Here is a 21741-nt window from a genome sequence, read left to right as displayed (position 1 = left end):
CAGAACTTACTTCTAGACTGAACCAACATCAACCAAATGTATAAAATATTTACAGCAATCTCTGTATTTTTTTTTCAAATGATTATTACTGAATTGTTCTGAAGACTAGACAAGGCATTTTTTGTGTGGTACAGATTAGGATCAGAACTAATCACCAACCTAAACAAGGTTCGATTGTATAGTAGGCGTAGAAAGAAAGCTGGGAAAGAATTTGGCAGTATTTTAGTATAATGCATAGCATCTGTTACAATCATTACATGCAGATCAGGAAAAGCCTAGAGCACAACTGGCTCAATTAACCACTGAATTATGCAGATCTGTTGAAAATAATAATAATAATAATAATAGGACTCTATCGTTTTGAAAAGCATTTAAGCGTTTATTGTGTGATCGCTCCTAAAGAATAGCAAAAACAAAATAAAACGTATGTCGCATTTTAGTCTCCAAGTCGTATCTAGTATTCTTCTCAGTTGCAGTGCCTTTTCTGCTTTACTGCTTCTATATACACCTGTATGTTCACACTTTTCTCTGTTTCTGAATGACATCCAGGGCAAACTTTACAACAGGGGCAGCCTTCACTGTGGGTAAATCCAGCGACCAGATTGCAGGGGATTCGTCATTATGGCAGTCTGCATGGGGGCTGTGAATGGTAAGAGTATTATTGTATTTCTTGTTCTTATTGTATGACTTATATTGTAACACTTGAATGTATTTGTATTTGCTTGCGATTGTAAGTCGCCCTGGATAAGGGCGTCTGCTAAGAAATAAATAATAAGAGGTGCCATTCTGTATTGGCTGAGCTGTCATAGTCAATGTACTAGCAGGATACATTTACAGATATGAGCTTAGCTGTTTGATGAAGGTATTTATTAGTATTCAGAATCATAGGTTTGCAATTACTGCTGACTGTCATTGGCCATCTTGGCAGAAGGCTATGGACTCAAATATTATCATTAAAAAAACCCACTAGTTCTTTAAAGTTTGTGTAATTGGTAGAGTTTTAGCCTGTTTTCCTATGCCCTCTTCATATAGGAGCATCGTATCTAACTAGCTGCTTCTGTTGATACATATAGCCAAACTATAGCCAATTATTTCCGTATCTGATACCAAGAGACTAATGCATGCCTTTGTTTTTATCTAGAATTGATTATCGTAATGCACATTCTTCTGGTGTCCCAAAAAGTGTGGTATCCCGCTTGCAGCTTGTTCAGAATACCGCCGCTAGAATTCTGACTAAAACCAGGAAAAGTGAACATATTACCCCTGTTTTGGCCTCTTTACACTGGCACCCTGTGCAGTATAGAATTGATTTTACGATTTTGCTGTTAACGTACAAGGCCCTGAATGGATTAGCACCGACTTATTTGTAGGAGTTACTGACCCCATATCTTCCAAACCGCACTCTGAGATCACAGGATGCAGGGCTGCTGGTTATTCCTTGCTGCAGACCATTAGGGGGAAAATGATGAAATCCTAGTAATCTGAAAACTTGAATCAAAAAGACTTTACATTGCATGTGTTGTATATGCTGTTTACACCGTATTACGAAGCAATTAAATGATTTCATACAAACAAATATTTTTGATGATTGCTTTCAGTTCAAATAATCACTGTTTCCCCCTTTTCACAGTATACATTGGCATTTATTAAAACAAGGTTTTATGCATAATGCAAGGTTTTAATGCGTAATGCAGGGACTGTTTATTTATAGGTCACACCGTGTGTATTTTTATTTCTGTTTGCAAAGGAGAAGCAATTGATAACTACTTACTTAAAAGATAAAGACTATGTACTTAAAAGATAAAGAAGTGTTTGTTTTAGGGTTAGGTTGCATGCACTTTGTAAAACATGGACATGGTCAATGAAATCGGTATATTAAACTCATATGGGCTATGAAATATTACATTTTATCCAGGTATTTTAATGAGTTGTTCTAAGCTCAATGCTTCTCTAATAGTGATATCTTATAAATAGGCTTGCTACTTTTCGATATTAATCGGTAATGCTCATTAAACATCGAATTCCCCCCAAAATTTAGAGTTTGACTGAAATAAATTTATATAGGATAAACGTCGGTAAAACCACTCTCTGTTTTTTATTTTGGTACAAATCATCTATAGTTTATTTCGTTTTTATACTTACTGTCTGTCCCATCTCCGTTCCACTCTGAATGGCTGGGGGTCACTGTCAATCATCTCAGTGATCTGTTAGTATAGTTTCACTGTCACTGTCATTTCACCCAGTTCTGACAGATCTCGTTAACTGAAGCAGCACCGGAATGCTCTCATTCGTTTAAATGACTGTCAATCATCAAGACTTGTACCGACTATGCACTTTCATTTGCCAGCTCAAGCGCCTGTCATTCAAGCCGCCTACTTTTGAAATTAGCGGGTTAAAGTGTAGGTAGGCTTTTGCTAGGTATGTGGTGACAGTTACTAGTTTGATTTGAAAATGGGGCGCAAGAGGAAAACACTTAATGAGTATTGTGTAGAATCCCCTGACAGACGTCTCTGCGGCAGGATGAAGCGGCCCGTCTGCCTTACCTTCCAGTGACTCCAGCTGTGCTGAAGAACAAGTGCAAGTTAGTTCTGTTCAACTGTGTTAATATTTTGTTCTGTGCATATTACTTTTACTCGTAAATTTTATGCTATAAAAGTCAGTGTAATACACTTTTATATGTTGCTTTTTCTATGGTTTATTTGAGACCATTTTTAAATTTCTGTTGAATTTTTATCTTTAAGGTATAGCTCCGCTGTGACCAAACGTTATTTCAATTAGAATGTTGGTAACCATGGTTTTGTTGCATGTTGAACATTGATAAAGGGTCTTTGCTAAATGAGTTTCTCAATGGCAAAAAAAGTCTGTGTTATTTATTTATTTATTTTTTTAAAGCATTAAGATTGATTTCACTCATTCTCGGCCTGAATTGAAAAACAAAGATAGAAAAATAATGTTAAATTCTTTCTAAAATAAACGTCGATATTAATCGTCGATTTGGCAAAAAAATAAAAATCGAATAGTAGCAAGCCTACTTATAAAACATGAAAAACTAGGATTTATAGCTTATTAAAAAAGAGCTGATATGATATTAGCTCAACACTGACAGCCAGATCACCCTGTTTTTGGCAGCTGCAGTAGTTGAGCAATGCCAATGCAAATAAGCCACGACTGTCAACTAAACTAGTTATTTACCACTGTGACACAGAGATAGGCATTTGTTGACTAAGTGATTTGTTTTGTTGAATTGCAGTTTCATAGGTCATTGCTAGGTTTTCATCTTCGTAAGGAAGGACGTGTTGAACATAAGAAAGTTTACAAATTCGGCCCATCTTGCTCGTTTGGTTGTTAGTAGTTTATTGATCCTAGAATCTCATCAAGCAGCTTCTTTAAGGATCCCAGGGTGTCCACAAAAAAATCTCTGACATCATATAAAATCTGCTTTTTTCTGTGTTATCATAGAAAATGAAATTGGTAATGTGATACGAAAAGGCGGCTTAAGTTTGACTTGTATTCATACATATGTAAAGGCCGGCCCTGGTCTCGGATTGCAGGCCTGGGCTGCTTTTTTTTTTTTTTGTAGCGTTCACGTATGAGAAAAGGCAGCCCTGAAGCAGCCCAGGGCTGCCTTAAATTGCAAGTGGGAACGGGGTCTAAGTCACATAAGTTTCTGCCCATTTAATTGTTTTTCTTTCTTTTTTTAAGATTGCTTTTGGATGGTGAGAAGATGAGCCTTTTCATGAAGTGGAAAAACACACATCTGGTTCTTTTGAGCACAACACAAAGTTGAGAAAGATTTGTAAGAAATTTGATTCTGAAGACCACTTTGTCAGTTTAATCCTAGTATTTTTATGTGTAGTGAGACTGAAATGTACAGCCAAATTAAAACACACTTTCTGAAAAAAAAAAAAATTGTTGTGCTTGACACACATCGCTTTCTCGCTCTGTAAACAGCTATATTAAACTGGTGAGAGTTACTCAAGTCATCAGGAACTAGAATTAAAATACACCTGATGGTGCGACACAAATTGCTTTTCATTTCCACCTTAAAATGTATTTCTCAGATATATCATCTTTTGTTTATGACATAGTGGGAGACTAAATGATATTTTTAGCAAGATTTTATGTGGTAATTTTCAATAAATCATGTCATTTGGATTGAGTAACAAATGAATCACTGTTTTAAGCAGCTTTGTCTCTTTTTGTATATGAAGTAATAATGCTTTTTTTTATACTGCTGCAATGCCTTTTATAATTAATTTCAACAAAGCATATTATGTACTGTAACTGCTAGATTTTAATGCTGTTAACTACATAACTTTTGAGCATTGTTGAGTGCTGTCCCCAACAACAATCTCTCTTCTAAAGGTGTTCTGTGGTAGTCATGGAAACAAGCAATTTTTATAAAAAAAAAGACAGCCCTAAATAAAGAAGAATATGATTAATGTGTTTATTAAGTACATGCCGGAACAATATCACTGAGATAACAGAGATGCGTTTATATAACACAGCTAATTTGTAGTTCAACATTTACAACAACAGATCAATAGCTAAATAGTTAATATTTGATCAAAAAAAGTAATAAAGGCTTGATTACCTGAAGCCTGATTCAAAGTGTAACCCCTAACTTTTTATAGATTACAAAGTCTAGAGTCTACTATTGTGAGCTCACAGTGAGCCTGTCACCACGTAATAGTCTCTTACAGGTTGCGATATCTCATTACCTCAACTCACCCAAATCACATTACCTCACCTCACCCAAAACAGTGAGGTGGACATAGCTAGCCTTTCACTGTTCTAAATTGTTTCATTTAGCCAATCAAACCTCCAGATAGCCCTTCCATTCCTCATTTGATAGATACAATGTAATATATATATATATGCAAATGGTAATGGGTTGAATTAATAGAACATGATTGAAACCCCTGATTTCCCCTTTACCAGCAGACTGCAAAGAGCCATCTACAGTACATGCCACGTGTGCTACATACATGCTCAGTTCAGCATCCCTTTGCTGCGTCCAAAGTGAATAATGCACCACATCAGAGTGATTTCCTTCTATCTGCCACAAGAGGGCACTGCATTTCTTTTTTGCACATAGAAACTGAAACCCATGGTGTTCCATAATTATCTGTAATAAAAAAAAAACTGAGTAGTGTATTATTTATTATTTACTGTAGATGTGTTCAGTGATAGCAATGATTATTGAAAGAGGTTGAAGGTCTATTTGCAGTGAACGCTTGCATACTAATCCACCAGCTCTTACTGCTGAGCTATTTAACTGTTATTCGCAATCATACTGAAAGCACTATAGCACATGAAATTAATATACACCATTTCTCAGCAGAGCGTGCATAGATCTGAGCAAATAAAAGTAAAAATCTTTACATGTGCATTTTTTGGGGTCTTTCAAGCCAGATGATCTGTCCAAAACTGTTCTATAATGTTTCAGTATTCACAAACCCCTTTACCTTGCTAGCCTTTACACTGCCTGAGAGCTATGGGTTAAGGTCATAGCAGGAGATCATCAATTCAGTATAATGTTCCAGAGTAAGTACAGAAGTAGGCAGGAGACCTACTGCCCTTCCAGCCCCCACAGTAGTTGGAGTAGCCTCCCCCATGTACTCATTGAGATCCATGATCGATTCTGTGAACTGCTCAAAACAGTGAAAATGACGCACACATGCACGGACACACACACACACACACACACACACAATCGGATTACTATTATATGTGATGTTGATTGTTGAGTACTTTTATTGCACTTTGTCTTCTTCTATAGCTACGGCTATTTTCACTCTTATCTAAACAGTGCAAATTAAACTTTTTCAAGAAGGTTCTACGGCCACAATGTCCACTGCTAATCCTGAGTTAAACTTTCTAGATCTTCAGGGATAAACCATAAATGTTAACCTATTAAGTGTGGTTTGGGGGGCGGGAGCTAGGCTCCACCCTATCCTTCCGTCTCCTATCATCAATCAAATCTACTTCTTAGTTAAACCATTAGTCACACCCTACGCAGTGTCTTGTGTTTTTTCATTTTCCTCCTCCTCCTCTATAATTCAACCACCTTTGCATCGGTCTTCTCTGGGGGGTTAGTGATCTCACTTTCTCCAACCCCTGGTTAAGCTCCATTTCCTTTACCTCAGCAGAATCGTTTCCACGAGTCAGAGGGGACCTTCGGCCAAACCCAACCTTTTAGCATTTCATGATCTATCACTACCCTTGCGATCTGAGGTGGAAAGCTTATTCTTGCTAAACCTCGCTGTAGAAGCTCTCCCTTCGTAACACAAGGCGCTCTTCTCATCTCAGGTTCTCTGGGGGTGTGTCTCTGTCCCAGCTCTGGAAGTCTATAATTCACCTCATCGAGGGCAGCTCTTTGAGTTCTTCCTTTCTTTCAGGTGCTCAAGCCTCTATTTTTGTACGGGGCCCCCTTTTCTATATGTTTTCAATCTTTACTAACTCTATGTCCCTGAGGGTGCTGTGCGCCCAGCCTTGGAGGTTGCCTCACCACGACGTGGTCTCACCTAACTGTGGCAGGTGACTTTACCACGATACAGACCTCGTCCTGCCAAGGGCTTGGTCGTAACTGTGAGCGGCTCTCTGAGAAGTCGGGTGACATCACTACAGGTAGTCTGGCTCCCTCCCGTGAACTGGACAGCTGGATTGAATCAAGTCATGTGGTTTACAGGGCCATTAGACTTTTTCTCTACTAAAGATAATGATGTTACAAAATACAGGTCAATCTAATGTAGTTAGTTTAGTTACAGCATCATTCAGCATAGTCAGAGCAGTGCAAGCCACCCCATGCCATAGCATCCAATACATTACTCACTAGTTTATTATTAGTGTGACATTATGTCTCTGAGTCTGAAGAGACTATCAGGATCTCCACACCAGTGAACTGACAATAATGCATTTTAACAAGGCTGCAGTGACATTGGTGTCTTCAAGCTAAGCATTAAGGAGCATCAGTAAAAATGATTAAAGGCTTCATCTACGCTAGACGCCCTGGGCATTGACACACCTCAAGCTGGTAGGTTAAAGAGTTGATGACTATTGCTAGATGATTGGCCACAGTAGCTAAATGATTAATACTGTAAATGAACCCAAGGTTCAAAAAATAATTTATAGGGCTTTACGTTATGATGGATGGACCTGTTTACAAGAAATACATTATTTTTTATGACCACATTTACACAAAACCCAGATGAAAAGGTATCGCTTGATTATTCTTATTATAATAAGCGAGAGTGTTGTATAGAAAAAGTCCAGGGGAACAATAGACTGCTGGATTAATGACCTGCCAGCTCTTTCATTGGACCTTGGGGCTGCTGTTGCTTTGACTTCCTAAAGGATCACCCGGAAGGACCAGGAGGAGAAACATGAGAGAGGAGCGTACTTGATTTTATTTTCTCTTCAGGCTTTGAATTCTGGTGAATTGGTTTTGCCAGGTCTTACCACTAGGATATTCGAATCGCTTTCAGGGATGGGTGTGGGACTGCATAGCGACAGATTGTTTTTTCTACCAGTGCAACAGACAGCAATTACAGCACACAGTAGAAAAAAAACATGTATACCAGTAAGTAACTCTTGTGGATCTGTTATATTCATCATCCAGTGTTGTGTATCTTACTGCACAACTTACATAATGCATGGGGATTCACAAGCACTTTCAATATTATCTTAATGAGTGAAACAATCTTGTGTCCAATCTTGCTTTTGGGTACACATTTATCATAAGAGAAAGATAGAAAAACTGTAGAACACAAAACATTTTAAACTCAAATTAAGAAATATTGTTTGCCCAAGAGCTAAGATGTTTTATATTTAAAAAAAAAAAAAAATATATATATATATATATATATATATATATATATATATATATATATATATATATATATATATATATATATATTTTAAATAGAACACATCAAGTGCTCACAACAAGACATACTGGAGACATGGTACCACTTAAAAAAAGACAATTCAAAATGGGATTTAAAAAACAAAAGAATTCTGTTACCGCACAGCACACAGTGCCACCAGAAGGTGCAGGGTTGTAACTGCGGTTTCACTGCTGTAACTTTTTCTGCATCCCCTGCCATGCAGTGTTGGGTGAGCTTAATTTTTCTGAGGAGTCGATGGAAGGAAGTGTTTGGGAACCTATAATTTGGGTTCCACCCCTGACACTAATGTCTGGTAAACAGGGTTGAGCGCTTTGAGGATGTGGAACGCTGTATTTCACTGGTACATCGCACAGACTTGGTGATCTCATTGAAAATATAATGATGCTGAGCTGAGGTGACGGTAGTATTCTGTGTGGAAGGTCTTTCCAGAAACAGAAAATTAGCTAATTTTAAAAGCCTTGTAGCTCCAAACTATTTCTTATTAAGAATGCTAAATGTTGGCTAAAAAAAAAAAAAAAAAAAAAAAAAAGAACCAAATTAACTGAACTATGCAACGATTTCCATAAAAAAACTTTTAAATGTTAAACTTTAAATTCTGTCAAAAGATATTATGCATTTAGATGTTAGTATTGGCAAGGGATGGCATGCGGGCAGCAGATTTAATTGCAATGGCTTGAGATGGAATTATAATAAAGCTTTTTTTTATTAGCGTAAAAATCTAATTTCAGAACAGGACAATGAATAGCTGTGCAGGTTTTCTAGACTATTCCAGTTTATTCTGGAACAGAACCGGGTGTTCGAAGATTTAGGAGAAAAGACTATATGGCAACACTGATATTACAGTAGTTATTGAAAGGCAGATTCATAATGCTTTGTTATGTCGTTTCCAGCAAAAGGAAATGCTTAAAGTAAAATTATTTTACAATGTTCAACAAATATACAGTAATGGCATTTTTTTGGTTTGTTATTAAAATACATCTACTGGAGGTACAGACAAATGTCCACTCGAATATTGTGATATTGTTTCCACTGCAATTTTTAGGAGGCTGATGATTTGTATAGTGGGGGAGAGAGGATGTTTTACTGTAATCCCTTTCAGTATATCGACTTTCTGGTTTGTGACTTATGAACATGAGAGTTGTAATTGTATTCTATTTTGCTGGCAGATTTCATTGGAAACCAAAAAAAAAAACACATCAGGCTCCCCTGGGGTCTTTTAAACAGCCTTATATCTGTGGTAAGTTAAGCTATTCATATAATTGAAAATCAAATTCCACACAGTCCTTGACTGTTTCTGACATTTTGGATAAGATAAGGAGCCCCTGATTCAATAAGCCTCTGAGACCATTTCTGTGTCAGAATCCTCTGCAGCTGACTTCATCAAAATGTCACCAGGCTATGAAACAGAGGCTGCCATGCAAAGAACCCTAGCAGGATCTTAGAAAAGGTCAGCTTATAGATGCATTCACTCTCCCAATGCCAGCAATGGGAATTGAGGTAGCTGCACTCATACCCTGCTCTGTTAAGTGTTGGAACGTGTACCATACATGACTCCAAACAGAAAGCAAGCATGAGACAATGCTTTTCAGTAAATTAGCCGAGGCATACAATTTGCCTGTTCCTACAATAATCATGTTAGTGCCATAATTGTGTTGCTTTACAGTGATCTACTGCAGATTGAAATGTGGATAAAACATAACCGACCTTTTTATTTTAAGTGTTTGTGCACATTGACAGCAACAAAAGAACAACAGCAACAGTGAATTATGTCCAGACTTTATTGCATTCAATAAAGTTCCTTTTTACAACCAGTTTGTATTCCAAATGCACAAAAACATTGTTCTGTGAACTCAATTGAAGTCTGTTCTTTGTATAGATCATCTGTAAAGTTATTGAAGGTTGTTGTGTGTCAAGGTAGACAGAGAAAGAAGTGACAAAAATGTTATCCTTGAAGGATTGTGGGGGGGGGGGGGGGGGGGGGGGGGTGTCCCTGTACATGTTTCACAAAATAGCTGCAGAATTATCTAGCATAAAACAGAAGTGAAATTTAAACATTCATCTAAGCATTTTGCTTATGTAACAAATAGAATAGTGATTATATACAGAGATATGCAGATGAAATATGAATAGAGATAGATGTAAAAAGCACATGTCAAAGCACATGCAGGATATCGGTACTGTATTTGCAGTTTCTGGTGAGAATGTTCTTTTTCTTTAAAGAGAGAGGGTGCAGATGAGTAATAGCCAGGGGTCTCTTGCATAGCAAAACACAAAAACACAAAAATGCAATAAAACTGAAAACAAACAACCTGAGATTCGAACTAGCTTGCCAAAGTACTTGCCAAATACCGTGGCTTGTGGTCTGGAAGAATTCCTGACTTATTGCTGGCATTTATTTTTTATGTTTGATTTATTTTATCTTGCATTTCAGGCCCTGTGGAATTTTTTACTTTGCTCTCCTTGTTGAATGTGCACCCTTAACTTCCAGGATCTGCTCATGATAAAAGCCTTGCGCAGGTTACCAGAGCTACAGAACCAGTTGTTGCCAATCATATTGGGAGATTTCAGCCATATAACATGCAGTACCTTTGAACCAATTGTGTTAACAATTAACTCCAGTCTACCTGCATGCACTGGTAATTGTTTTGCAGCCAATGTAAAAAGGTTATCACCATCTTTTACTGAATGATCTGTGTGTTATAAAGTTTGAACTCTTAGTCTTCTTGATATTACACAGTGTGCGTGAGATCAAGAAAGCTGTAGGGTGGGTAGAAAGAAAGAGCTGGAGTGCAGTTTAGATTTACATAAGATAATGAAACCAAAGATCTTATCTAATTCACAGACCAGCCCATCTCCTTAGAATGTTGGTGTTGATCTGTATAGAATGTCTCTGGGTGAGGGTTCACGGGGGTCAACTCCATACAAAGAGTTGTGCATCAAACTGTAATAAATATGTTCTGATAGAAAAGCTTTCAGTTTACTAACTGTTAGTAACATACTGTATTTTCAAATGTTTTTCATTTGTTTGTGGGATCAGCCAGCTAAAAATGTTCAGCAAACACTCACCAACCCCAGTTAATGATTGTCATTTCCAATTCTAATAAATTATTATTATTTGTTTATTTAGCAGACGCCTTTATCCAAGGCACTTTACAGCGACTAGGGTGTGTGAACTATGCATCAGCTGCAGAGTCACTTACAATTACATCTCACCCAAAAGACAGAGCACAAGGAGGTTAAGTGACTTGCTCAGGGTCACACAATGAGTCAGTGGCTGAGGGGGGCTTTGAACCAGGGACCTCCTGGTTATAAGCCCTGTTCTTTAACCTCTGGACCACACAGCCTCCTTATTGCAACATGCAATTACCTCACTGAAATGGGGTGCAGTTTGTTCTGAGGCACAAAAATACAGATGCTGTAGTAGCGTGTTTGGAAACGAGATCAGGTTGTATATTTTTTATTAGACATGTTCTATTAGCTTAGAATGTTTTACCTAACTATCAAAGCAAAACGAACAACACTTGCTGACTGGTCTAGTTGTTAATACATAAAAACAGTTCCCCTTAAATTAAGGTGTGACTATTAAGAGAGTGTTCCTAATAGTGTGCTACATAAATGAGGCTGGTATCATTACATCACCATTCTTTCAGCAGTCACTATAAAAAAAAGTAACATAATGCACACTACCCCAAAAGAGTTATGAACACTATCGTTTTTACAATGTGCATTTCCACAGTGGAATTGTGTAATAAAGACAAAACCCCTAGAGAGTGTTTTCCATATATTGAAATGTGAAGTGCAGTACATTGACAGGATTTATCACCCAACACGTGAAGGACGATTGAGTACGGTTCTGCGGTATGAAAATGTGGGAGGAAAGTAACAATCTCTTTCAAGCACCGGAGCAGCAAAGCACAATTAAAAAGATAAAACAGAATAGTGCGCTCTAATATGTTTAATAATGTGAAGGTCAGACAAACAGAATACCATCATATTTTATTATTAGCATTATAAATCACAGGGTTTCTTACATTGAACCTGTAATTTATTCGAAATCCCCAGGAACGCAATATTTTCTGCATCATTAGTATGCACTTGGCTCTGTTTCAAAACACAAGTCCCTAGTAGGCCTGTGGTAGGTGTCAATGGGAATAATGAACAGATTGTAGGTGGAATTAGATATTGCTGCCTGCAAAGCTGAGGGTGTTCTTTGGAGTTGCTTACAGAAGCTCATAGCCCATGGGCAAAGCAGCCCACGCTGTACAGTCATACCATTTTCTTCTCCCTTCACTGCTACTTGTGAATAAACTACCAATTTCCCTGGCAATTTAGCTCCAGAAAAACCGATCGTTACCTCTCGGCATGGAGTGTTCCATTGCTTACTGCTGCGCTGAGACTGCACAGCTATCATTTTACAGATTTTGTTTTACTTTTTAAGACCACACTAAATCCCCCACTTGTCTAATTATTATTATTATTATTATTATTATTATTTATTTCTTAGCAGACGCCCTTATCCAGGGCGACTTACAATCGAAAGCAAATACATTTCTAATGCTGAGCCGCCACTTTTGTAACATTGACAGCATCATTGCTGCTCTTGCGACATCACTTATCTGATTCAATCTCAAAAGTTGCAGGGCTGCAAACTTTTGCAGGAGGATTTAAAAAGAGACAAACTGCTGTTTCTGTTTTACTGCAACAATAAACTAGCAGGGGCCAAGGTACAGACTCAATATACAGATAACTAGGTGATTAAAATATTAACTAGAAAATCTGATTTACTAATAAATGAAAAATGATATAGAGTGCAAATCAATTCATTATTCTATATAGGCTTGATTTTTATTTCACGAACACCAATGTTTCTTAGGCCGTTCACTTCAAATGAATGCCCAGGATAGTTTTTTATCTATTTTTTCATACACTTAATTACAAAATGAAAAAGGCATGCAGTGGCTAGCATCTTTTGCAATTGCACTGTATTTACACATGGTTGTGTATTTTACAATGTAATTACTATGTGACCACACATGCAATTACAGTGTAACTAGTGTAGTTCAAGTTCAAAATAAAAGAAAAGGCAACGTGCATTACCTTGCACCTGTCAATGCCTGTAACTTCTGATAATAATAAGTGAAATGCCCAAGTTATTTTTTTGGGTCATGCAAGTATTTTATACAGCACACTATGGATGACTTGCTGCATCAGCGGAGTGAGGAAATTGCATGATGTGATTTGGTTACAGCAATCAGAAGCAACACAAGATTTATGTTGCTAGTGCTAAGAGGTGCTGCAAGACAATGGATTAAAAAAAACACCTTGTTTTTCCTCCTGCACCCATGCTCTTCTTTCAAAGAGTATCTGTGACAGAGAGTGAATTAATCCCAGTCAACAATCTCCCTCCTGATCTGTGAGGGCGCGGTAAAACAGGAACAGTGCGCCCTGGGCTAGATGGTTTGACAGTTCATTCCAGGGTCAGTCGGAAGTCTGCCATCCAAAAAGGGGGGGGGGGGGGGGGGGGGGTGTCAGTCATGGATTGGAGGAGACGTGATTGCGCTCGCTACCAAAGGGGGCGTGACTGAAGGTATATCAGGGAATGTGGCCGAGCAATCTGTTCCTTTGTTATGGTTACGAAAGGACCTGGAAAGGAGTACAGCGAGAACAGAAGCGTGAGTGTTTTGTGTTGTTTTGTAGTGTCTAATAACTGTTACTTTTGTCATTTGTAGATGGCTAACTAATCTGGGAGCTGTCGCTAAAAGCCAGCACCCACCTCGGACCACTCTACACCATTGTTGTCACCATTAACTGTATTGAATCGCCACTTGCACAAGCAGCACCCACTATTGGACTTGTGAGCATGTGTGTATTAAGTGTGTGTGAACAGCATTATTATTTCGGGACTGTGCCCTGTGTTTTTACCTGCACAATACACATTGTTGTGTAGAGCCAGGTACTATAATTTAAGGTTGCCAAACCAGCAACCCCACTGATTAAAGAGCGGTTTTGACCGTGAATTGTATTTGTGTCTATCATTCCTGAGCACTGCATCACCACTTTGACACAGTACCATATACAATTAATGTCCAAAAAGTAGACAGAACCTTGATTTTAACTTGAAGGACAGCGCCTCCTACTGCATGTTGCACTGGATTGGCTCTGATTTAGAGAGAATGATGCCCCTTATTGAGTCATGAAAACCACATTCTAGTTGCTGTAAGCTTTATGGAAAAGCTTCTTTACACAGTTATATTTGATGACAAGAATAAAAAATACAATCTTAAATGACCATAGTTCTGCGTCTATATATTTGAAGTTCTGCATCTAATTGCCATCTACCTCACTGTCTTGATTCATGGTATAAACACTGAGAAAGTAACAAACTAGCATCTCTTTATAGCTGGTATGGATGATAATAATTGGCACATTAGAGGCTGGCATGAGACACTAAAGATAATTCTCCTCTGCCGTGAAGCACAACCGCTGCAGAAATGAAACAGAATTAATTTGTACAATATCTTTTGGGAAGATTTCTCAGATGCTTGGTCACTGCTATTAAAATTGCAATGCATAAACCAGACAGTCACCATGTTGTCACTGTGTAACACCTCAGAGCTTGCCAAAGTGCTACTAAGATCTGCAAGTAATTAAAAGTAATAATTATTGTGTTTGTTGTTATACATGGTAACAAACACATGTTGGGAGTGAGAGAATTCAATGTGCTTACTGAGTGTTAAGTGATGTGAGGATTTCATTAAAGCGCTGCCATTTCTTACAAAGTCAATGGTTATTTATTTATTTATTTATTTATTTATTTATTCATTGTACTTGAATTATTTTGCTCCTTGGCTAATTTCTCCCCTTGAATTCCTTAGAGAGAATTTGAAAGGTATAGTTTAGGGACCATTGCTTTTTGCTGTTTGTGCTGTCTTTGATAGCGACCTTGTAGGATTTGTTCAACAGCAAATGGGCATTCAGTGCCACCTACACTCCAGTACATGTCATTAGCATCTTAACATTGTGACCAACAAGGGAGGGATCACTATCCATTTTAAAAGATTATCGAAGGGTGTGAACAATGTGAGGAACAAGGTCAGGAAGATAGATCTGGACAGGAAAACCAGACATGCACTTCTGACAAGAGCAGCAGCAACACAATGAAAGATGACACATTTTATTACTGCAGTAATACCTCTAACAAAAAGAAAACTTAACATTAAGAGATTTTGTTTGTCTTCCTTTATACAGTTTCAAGTTACCTCTAATGTTCACTTTTTAAACCAAACTTAAAAGCAAATGGAGGTTTGGAACATTTTAGCTTCCTTTATTATCTACAGATGAAACCATTTATTATTATTATTATTATTATTATTAATTTCTTAGCAGACGCCCTTATCCAGGGCAACTTACAATTGTTACAAGATATCACATTATACAGATATCACATTATTTTTACATACAATTACCCATTTATACAGTTGGGTTTTTTTTTTTTTTTTTACTGGAGCAATCTAGGTAAAGTACCTTGCTCAAGGGTACAACAGCAGTGTCCCCCACTGGGGATTGAACCCACAACCTTCTGGTCAAGAGTCTAGAGCCTTAACCACTACTCCAAACTGCTGCCCCATTTCTGTTCTTATAACGATTTCAATACTTTGTAGCACTCAGGGAGTTTATAGATCAAATATTTTATGATTGAAATCGCTCCCTTTTATCCATAATCTGTGATACAAATTAATTTTGTTCACAAATCATGTCATCAACTCATAATAGAGGAAATAATTATTTGTTCACCAAAAGCTTCCTACGAAAGCCTCTATCTTCCAGACTGACTGGAATCAGCAAACAAGTACCAAGTGGATAAGAACCTGCTTGAAGTGAGACTACAGTCAATAAGAGCTGTTTCTTAGTTCTCACTTTCCTGTTTTGTAAATGCATTTATTCATTTTTTTGAAGTGCATTTTATAAAAACAGATACGCAACAAACAACACTTTCATTCTGCATTTTGTAGTTATATAAATCCCTATGCAGCAATCATCTGCAAACCAGGGCAAGCTGAAGGGTTACTGCCTTTTAAAATTACTTTCACAGGTAGGAAAAAGTAAGCACTCATTATTAAATATATATATCAGTAAGTACATTGTTTTATATTCATGGCAGTGACTCTTGTATTGGAATTTCTGAGCACAGTACAGGTTTTTCGATGACTGCCTAGAAGGTGAACAAAAATGTATGATTGAAGCATAACATTGTACAGCAATAGAACACTGCAGTGTTTAGATTGCTAGACAAAGGGTCATGCTTTAATGATCCAATCAGCATTCAGATCTGTCGCAGTTCAGATTAACTGAATAGATGCCAAAGTGAGTTCTGGTTTTCTTTAAACAGGGTTTGACCACACCACAGGACATGTTCTATTGTATGTTTATTTCACCTATTCCTTAGAAATCAGGCTAACAAACCAGACTTCCTTATGTAACACAAATGCAAAAACCAAAAAAAAAAAAAAAAAAATCTCAAGACTTATATAATCGTAACAAAAAAAATAAAATACTTTAAAATACACCCACTGCCTCCTTTGGATTTCAGTTGTTTTGTACTTCATCAGTTTCACCTGCTGGCCCCTATAGAAGGAGTGTTAAACTTCTCAGAATCTTCAGCACTGCACAAATACATGCTCTCCGGAATCTGAATGAAATATTGCCAAAATCCAGATGCTGGTGGGGTTTTTTCTTTTAAAACAAATGAATTTTAGACAGTGTTTGTGAAAGGTGCTGAATTGACATGATTGCAAGCTGAAGTTTTTATCCACAGAGGAGGTTCAGCAATGTGATACAGACAGCTCCACCTGCCATTGTGTCTCAACTCTAACAGCCCTGGAGGGACTAATATATATAAGGTGTGGGAGACTACCTGCAAAGCAGCCCAGGGTTAACTGTGTGTTTTTTGTGATGTGGACATCAGTTTACCAGAAACTAGGTCTCAAGACTAATATAACTATTTTCTGAAATTACACCCTGGTATACAATTGTAACCCAGCCATCCTTTTCATGTATTTTGTTAACAAAGGTTAAATACAGACCTAATAAGTGCATGCATAAATTAATAAGCATTACTTTTCTATCTTAGCATGGGGAACTATTGGTGAGCCATAGCCTATTACACCCTTTAGTTGCACACATCAGATGACAGTTCAGGGATGGAAATAAGACTCCTATTGCATAGCAGTTTGACCCATTCCAGGTTTTAGTAAGAGCTTGATTATCCACAGTGTATAAGTAACAAATTCAGGAGTGTCTTAATAAACTCATACCGAAAACCAGGATTGGATCAAACTGCTATGCAATGAGAGCTATACTACAAAATTGCTTTAAACTGGCCTTAATTTTCAATAACCTGCGTCTTAATCCATATTTTATGTCTGTGAAATTTTACTGGCAATTGAAAAAATGCTCATTCCTTATGGGTTTCAGTGCAAAAGAAAACATAGTGAACATTTAATCAGAACTCAGAAATATAACACTGGTTTCCTGTCAGTTACCCAGCTGGTTTAATGAAATCCAGTATAGTTGGATATTCATTACCAAAAGGTCTTCAATGCAGTACTGTGCTATAGCTCTGCAATATATTTCTGACGTGTGCTTTTGAGGGGTTTTTTTCCAGCTGAATGCATTACAGCATTAATAATATGCTCTTCCATTTTGTATCCTTCATAGCTCACACTGTTCATGAATTTTTACGATGAATGCTGCCCATATTGGACTAGTAATCTCTAGGGTTTAGAACTGGTGGATTCAGGTCATTTATTTGTATCTGGATATATAATAAAGAACAATGCAGTGAAGGATACTTTTATTGTAAACAGCTCTGACTAGTGGAACTGATCAGATTTACCTTTACAGCAAACAGAATGACAGCAGATATAAACAATATAAATAGTAAGCATTGCAGCCCTGTGCTTTTACAAGTAGATCAAAGTGTTATGAAGGAGAGACCCTGCCGCTGGGCAGCTTGACAGATGCGTGGACAATGGCACTGGTTGCAGCCAGCTGTTTGCGGCTGCCTGCACTGTTTGCCACTTGGTTGAGCAAAGAGATTGTGGTTCTGCAGCACTGCCCAGCTGCAGATTTGTCAAGATGTGTCAAGTCATATTCATGACTGGAAATTCTTGGCATTTTCTTAAGTTTTTAGCAACTGTTGCCTTTATTTATTAATTCTGTCACTAAGATTATACGCAGACCTTCCAAAACATTGAATAATCCAGCAATATTGTAATTACCTGGGAACTGGAACACACTTACTCATTTCTCATCTAGCTTAGACAAACACTTGACTTTTACATTACAGTTTCTTGAAATAGAAGGACCAGCAGAAAACCAGTAATTTCCAGCAGTGTTTTCTGCTTTGCAGAACTGGCATTATGGGTATTGTGCAGCGATTCTGAACTGACTATTCCTGTTTTACAGTTGGTGACAGCAGCCAGCTGAATACAATAATTCAAATTGAAGGTGACAGTACCTTAAACTGTATGCAAAGTACCCATTGCATGGAGTGCTGCTTTTAATTGTAGTAATGCGCAGTTTTACAAGATTCAGTTTTACAAGTATCTCACGCCGTGTATTAATTCTTGTCGCATCTGAAGTACAGTAAGGCATATAGACTGTAGTAGGCGGGGTTAAGGATATCACATGGTAGACAGAGGTGGATAGCGGTAAGAGCCGAGCTAAGAGCTCAAGAGCTCAGTGTACCAGCAGCAAGCAGCAAGTGTGCAAGGTGCGGCAGAGGAATCGGAACAGCTTCACTGTAGCGCTGCATAGCCACGCACAGGGCTGACAGACAGTGGTGTCTTCATCAACACAAAAAACACAACTTATTCTTTAACACTTCCTTGTTCAAAATGGCTGATCCCGTTAGCAGTGACGGCGAGGAGACCACCGCCCGCGGTTTCGCCAGGACTGGGGCTCTGAGGCAGAAAAATGTCCATGAAGTTAAAGATCACAAGTTTATTGCACGGTTCTTCAAGCAACCGACCTTCTGCAGCCATTGCACAGACTTCATCTGGTGAGCCGTCTATAAACTACTCCGCTGTCGGTGGAGACAAACTCACTCCACCTGTGCAGCAGCTGCATTCCCTTTCAGAACTTAAAACCACTTGTGGATATATATATATATATATATATATATATATATATATATATATATATATATATAGGTTTTGTGTGTATTGGATTAATTGTTAATTTTCCATAGTTTTGATTTGTATTTTAAGCAGGTTACAAAAAAATCATAATAAATTGTTGTGATATTGCGAGATAGAAAATGCCACTAGTTCACTTTGCATTCAGTGCCATAACAGTGCAATTGTTTACTGAAGTTCTAAATAGACTCAAAGATAAATACTCGCATTCAGACGCGCATTTTGCAACATGCATTTCCTAGATGCATCAGAACAGTATTGACATTTGCAGCGGTGCTGGCTTTGTTATTTATGCTATTGTCAGAATGCTGTCAGATTTATAGACAGGCGCCCAGTTAATAATTGGATGCTAAAGCACGGTTTTCTGGTCCATGTTCTAATAATTTTTTCTCGTTTTACCTGCAGGGGATTCGGGAAGCAAGGTTTCCAGTGTCAAGGTGGGTGTGCGCTTCACTTTGAAAATGTTACCAGTTGTACAGGATTCGGTTTCTTAACCATGCAGTGATACAATACATTATGATAGGATTATATATAGTATTCTTTAGGGTCTGACAATGAAGCGCCTACCCTTACGGAAAAATTATATAGGTCAAAATATATTGCTATACAATATATTGTCATTTTTGTCATGAGGTTTCTAATTCAACCGAACACAAACAGTGAGTATAGTTCAATTGATGTCATTAAATCGTAATTAAGAGGAAATGGTTATTTGTGTTCGGCATGAATTAAACATTAGGAGCTAAAAGGAATTAAAAGGAGCTGCCTTATTATTTTTATCAATTAAAACAAAATAATAGTCTAATTCAAGTTACAGGTGAAAAAACAAAAGTCATTTTTCTTCACAATCAATGCATTTCCAAGAGTTTAATTAAGAAACAGAGGCGGCTCAATATCTTTTAAAGGGACATCACACGTAACCAAAAATAAAAACCGGAAACGTTGAGCACTACCGCACGTTCTAATAATTTGCTAATATTAATATTGTACATGAACTCTGCTTTAATATCTGTCATAAGTTCTTTGGTAATAATTTATTACTGCACATCTGGAACCCATTTTTTTTGCATACAATATTTACCATCAATACAGTATCAAAAGATTAATGCCATTAATCTGCAGTGATTTTTAATCTACAGTGACTCAAGTTTTGATCAAATAATTACAAAGATTTGCATATTGCAATGTGCATTCCTGGATGTTTTGTCCTCATGTGGTCCACATTTGGGTCATTTTATTTTCACTGTGTGAAATTGATAGAAATCATTTTTAAAAAGTGATATTGTAGTATTGGATTATTGGATTGGATTTCTATATCATTCATGATGACCTTTTTAATGCGCAATGGCCTCATTCTGCCAAGATTTTGAATGGGCTCTTAGTTTCCAAAACCTTTTTTTTCTAGCCCAACATAATTTTAGAGTCACTAATGTTAGTATGATGGGTGCCACATTTTGACATTATGTTGGATGAAATTAATCCTATACATTTAAAACTGCCACAAAAAAAAAACCTCAGGGAACCAGCATTGACTGGAAAATGTCATACAATTGTCTAAAGACACAGATACAGGCATGAGGTGGAATTTTTCCTAAACAATGTTAAGTTATTGATTTGATGTCACAAGGAATCGATCAATTGGAATTGTTTTCAGATTTCACATAAAAAATATAAATAAAAATCAAGTGTGCAGCATGTGAGTGCAGAACTTAACCGGGTTCAATCAGATCAAAACCCCAACCAGCTCCAAACTGGCTGGCATTCAGGTTGTTTGAATCCAGTTTCATTGTTGGGATAACACAATGATGTGACACATACAGTATTATAGCCCTAAGAAAGAGCAGTACATTGCTGTTGTTCAGCGCAGATACATTATTCCATAGCCCTAACACCATACAGTAGCTTAAATGTGTTGACCAGGGCAGCAATTGATTTAGGGTGAATATTGAAATACACTGCATTACTGTAAAAATGAAATAAATCTGTTCTTTGCAATACAGTGCTTGTACTGTTTGGCAGCATTGTATGTTTTACAGCATGCTGGCGTTTTGTCAAGAAAACTTGACTAATTGATTATCCTGCTGTGTTTGACTCATAGAAGAATGCCAGAAGTTGCTCCTGTGCCAGTTTATTTTTAGGTGGTAAGGTTTGTTGATTGAATGAATGCTAAGTAAAGCATTGTTTTTCTTCATGCATCTATCTAAAAATATGAACCTGTTCTGTACAGTAGTGTTTTGTTGCATTTCATTTTTAAATATGGCAGTGATTCATCCTGTAAGAATGATATAATGCTCCATTTTAAATCCAGGGGTTATGTGAGGCTGATATTCTTCATCCAATGTCAGTGCAGAACATGTTAAAAGACATGTATTGTATCCACACATTATTATTATTATTATTATTATTATTATTATTATTATTATTATTATTATTATTAAAATAGTGAGTTCTCAGTTATTCTCAACAGGCTATTCTGTATTGCACTATTTTAGCAACAGTTCTTAATTTTGAAATAAATACCAAAATAAATGCATCTAACACACTGACGCTGTTAGACTAATTGATAGCACAGGAAACGCTCTGTAGGCTCCATTAACTGACTGCATGCAGCCTGCATTGCCCCTTGAGCAGCT

General features: G+C 37.3%; 1 protein-coding gene across 2 annotated transcripts in view; it reads left to right on the top strand.

The window, feature by feature from the left end:
* The first annotated feature begins 18618 nt into the window (after positions 1-18618).
* LOC117418057 (protein kinase C beta type-like) overlaps positions 18619-21741 on the top strand; it is a 105832-nt gene continuing 102709 nt past the window's right edge. The window contains exons 1-2 of one of the 2 annotated variants that reach the window (XM_059035496.1): positions 18619-18972; positions 19514-19545. In XM_059035496.1, coding sequence (XP_058891479.1) covers positions 18809-18972; positions 19514-19545 — 196 coding nt within the window. In that variant the 5' untranslated portion in view covers positions 18619-18808. The remainder of the gene's footprint in view (positions 18973-19513; positions 19546-21741) is intronic. The other variant, XM_034030614.3, reaches the window with a different exon arrangement.

This window comes from Acipenser ruthenus, chromosome 13 (assembly GCF_902713425.1).
Source record: "Acipenser ruthenus chromosome 13, fAciRut3.2 maternal haplotype, whole genome shotgun sequence".
Classification (NCBI taxonomy): Eukaryota; Metazoa; Chordata; class Actinopteri; order Acipenseriformes; family Acipenseridae; genus Acipenser; species Acipenser ruthenus.
This window is presented reverse-complemented; position numbering and strand designations above follow the sequence as displayed.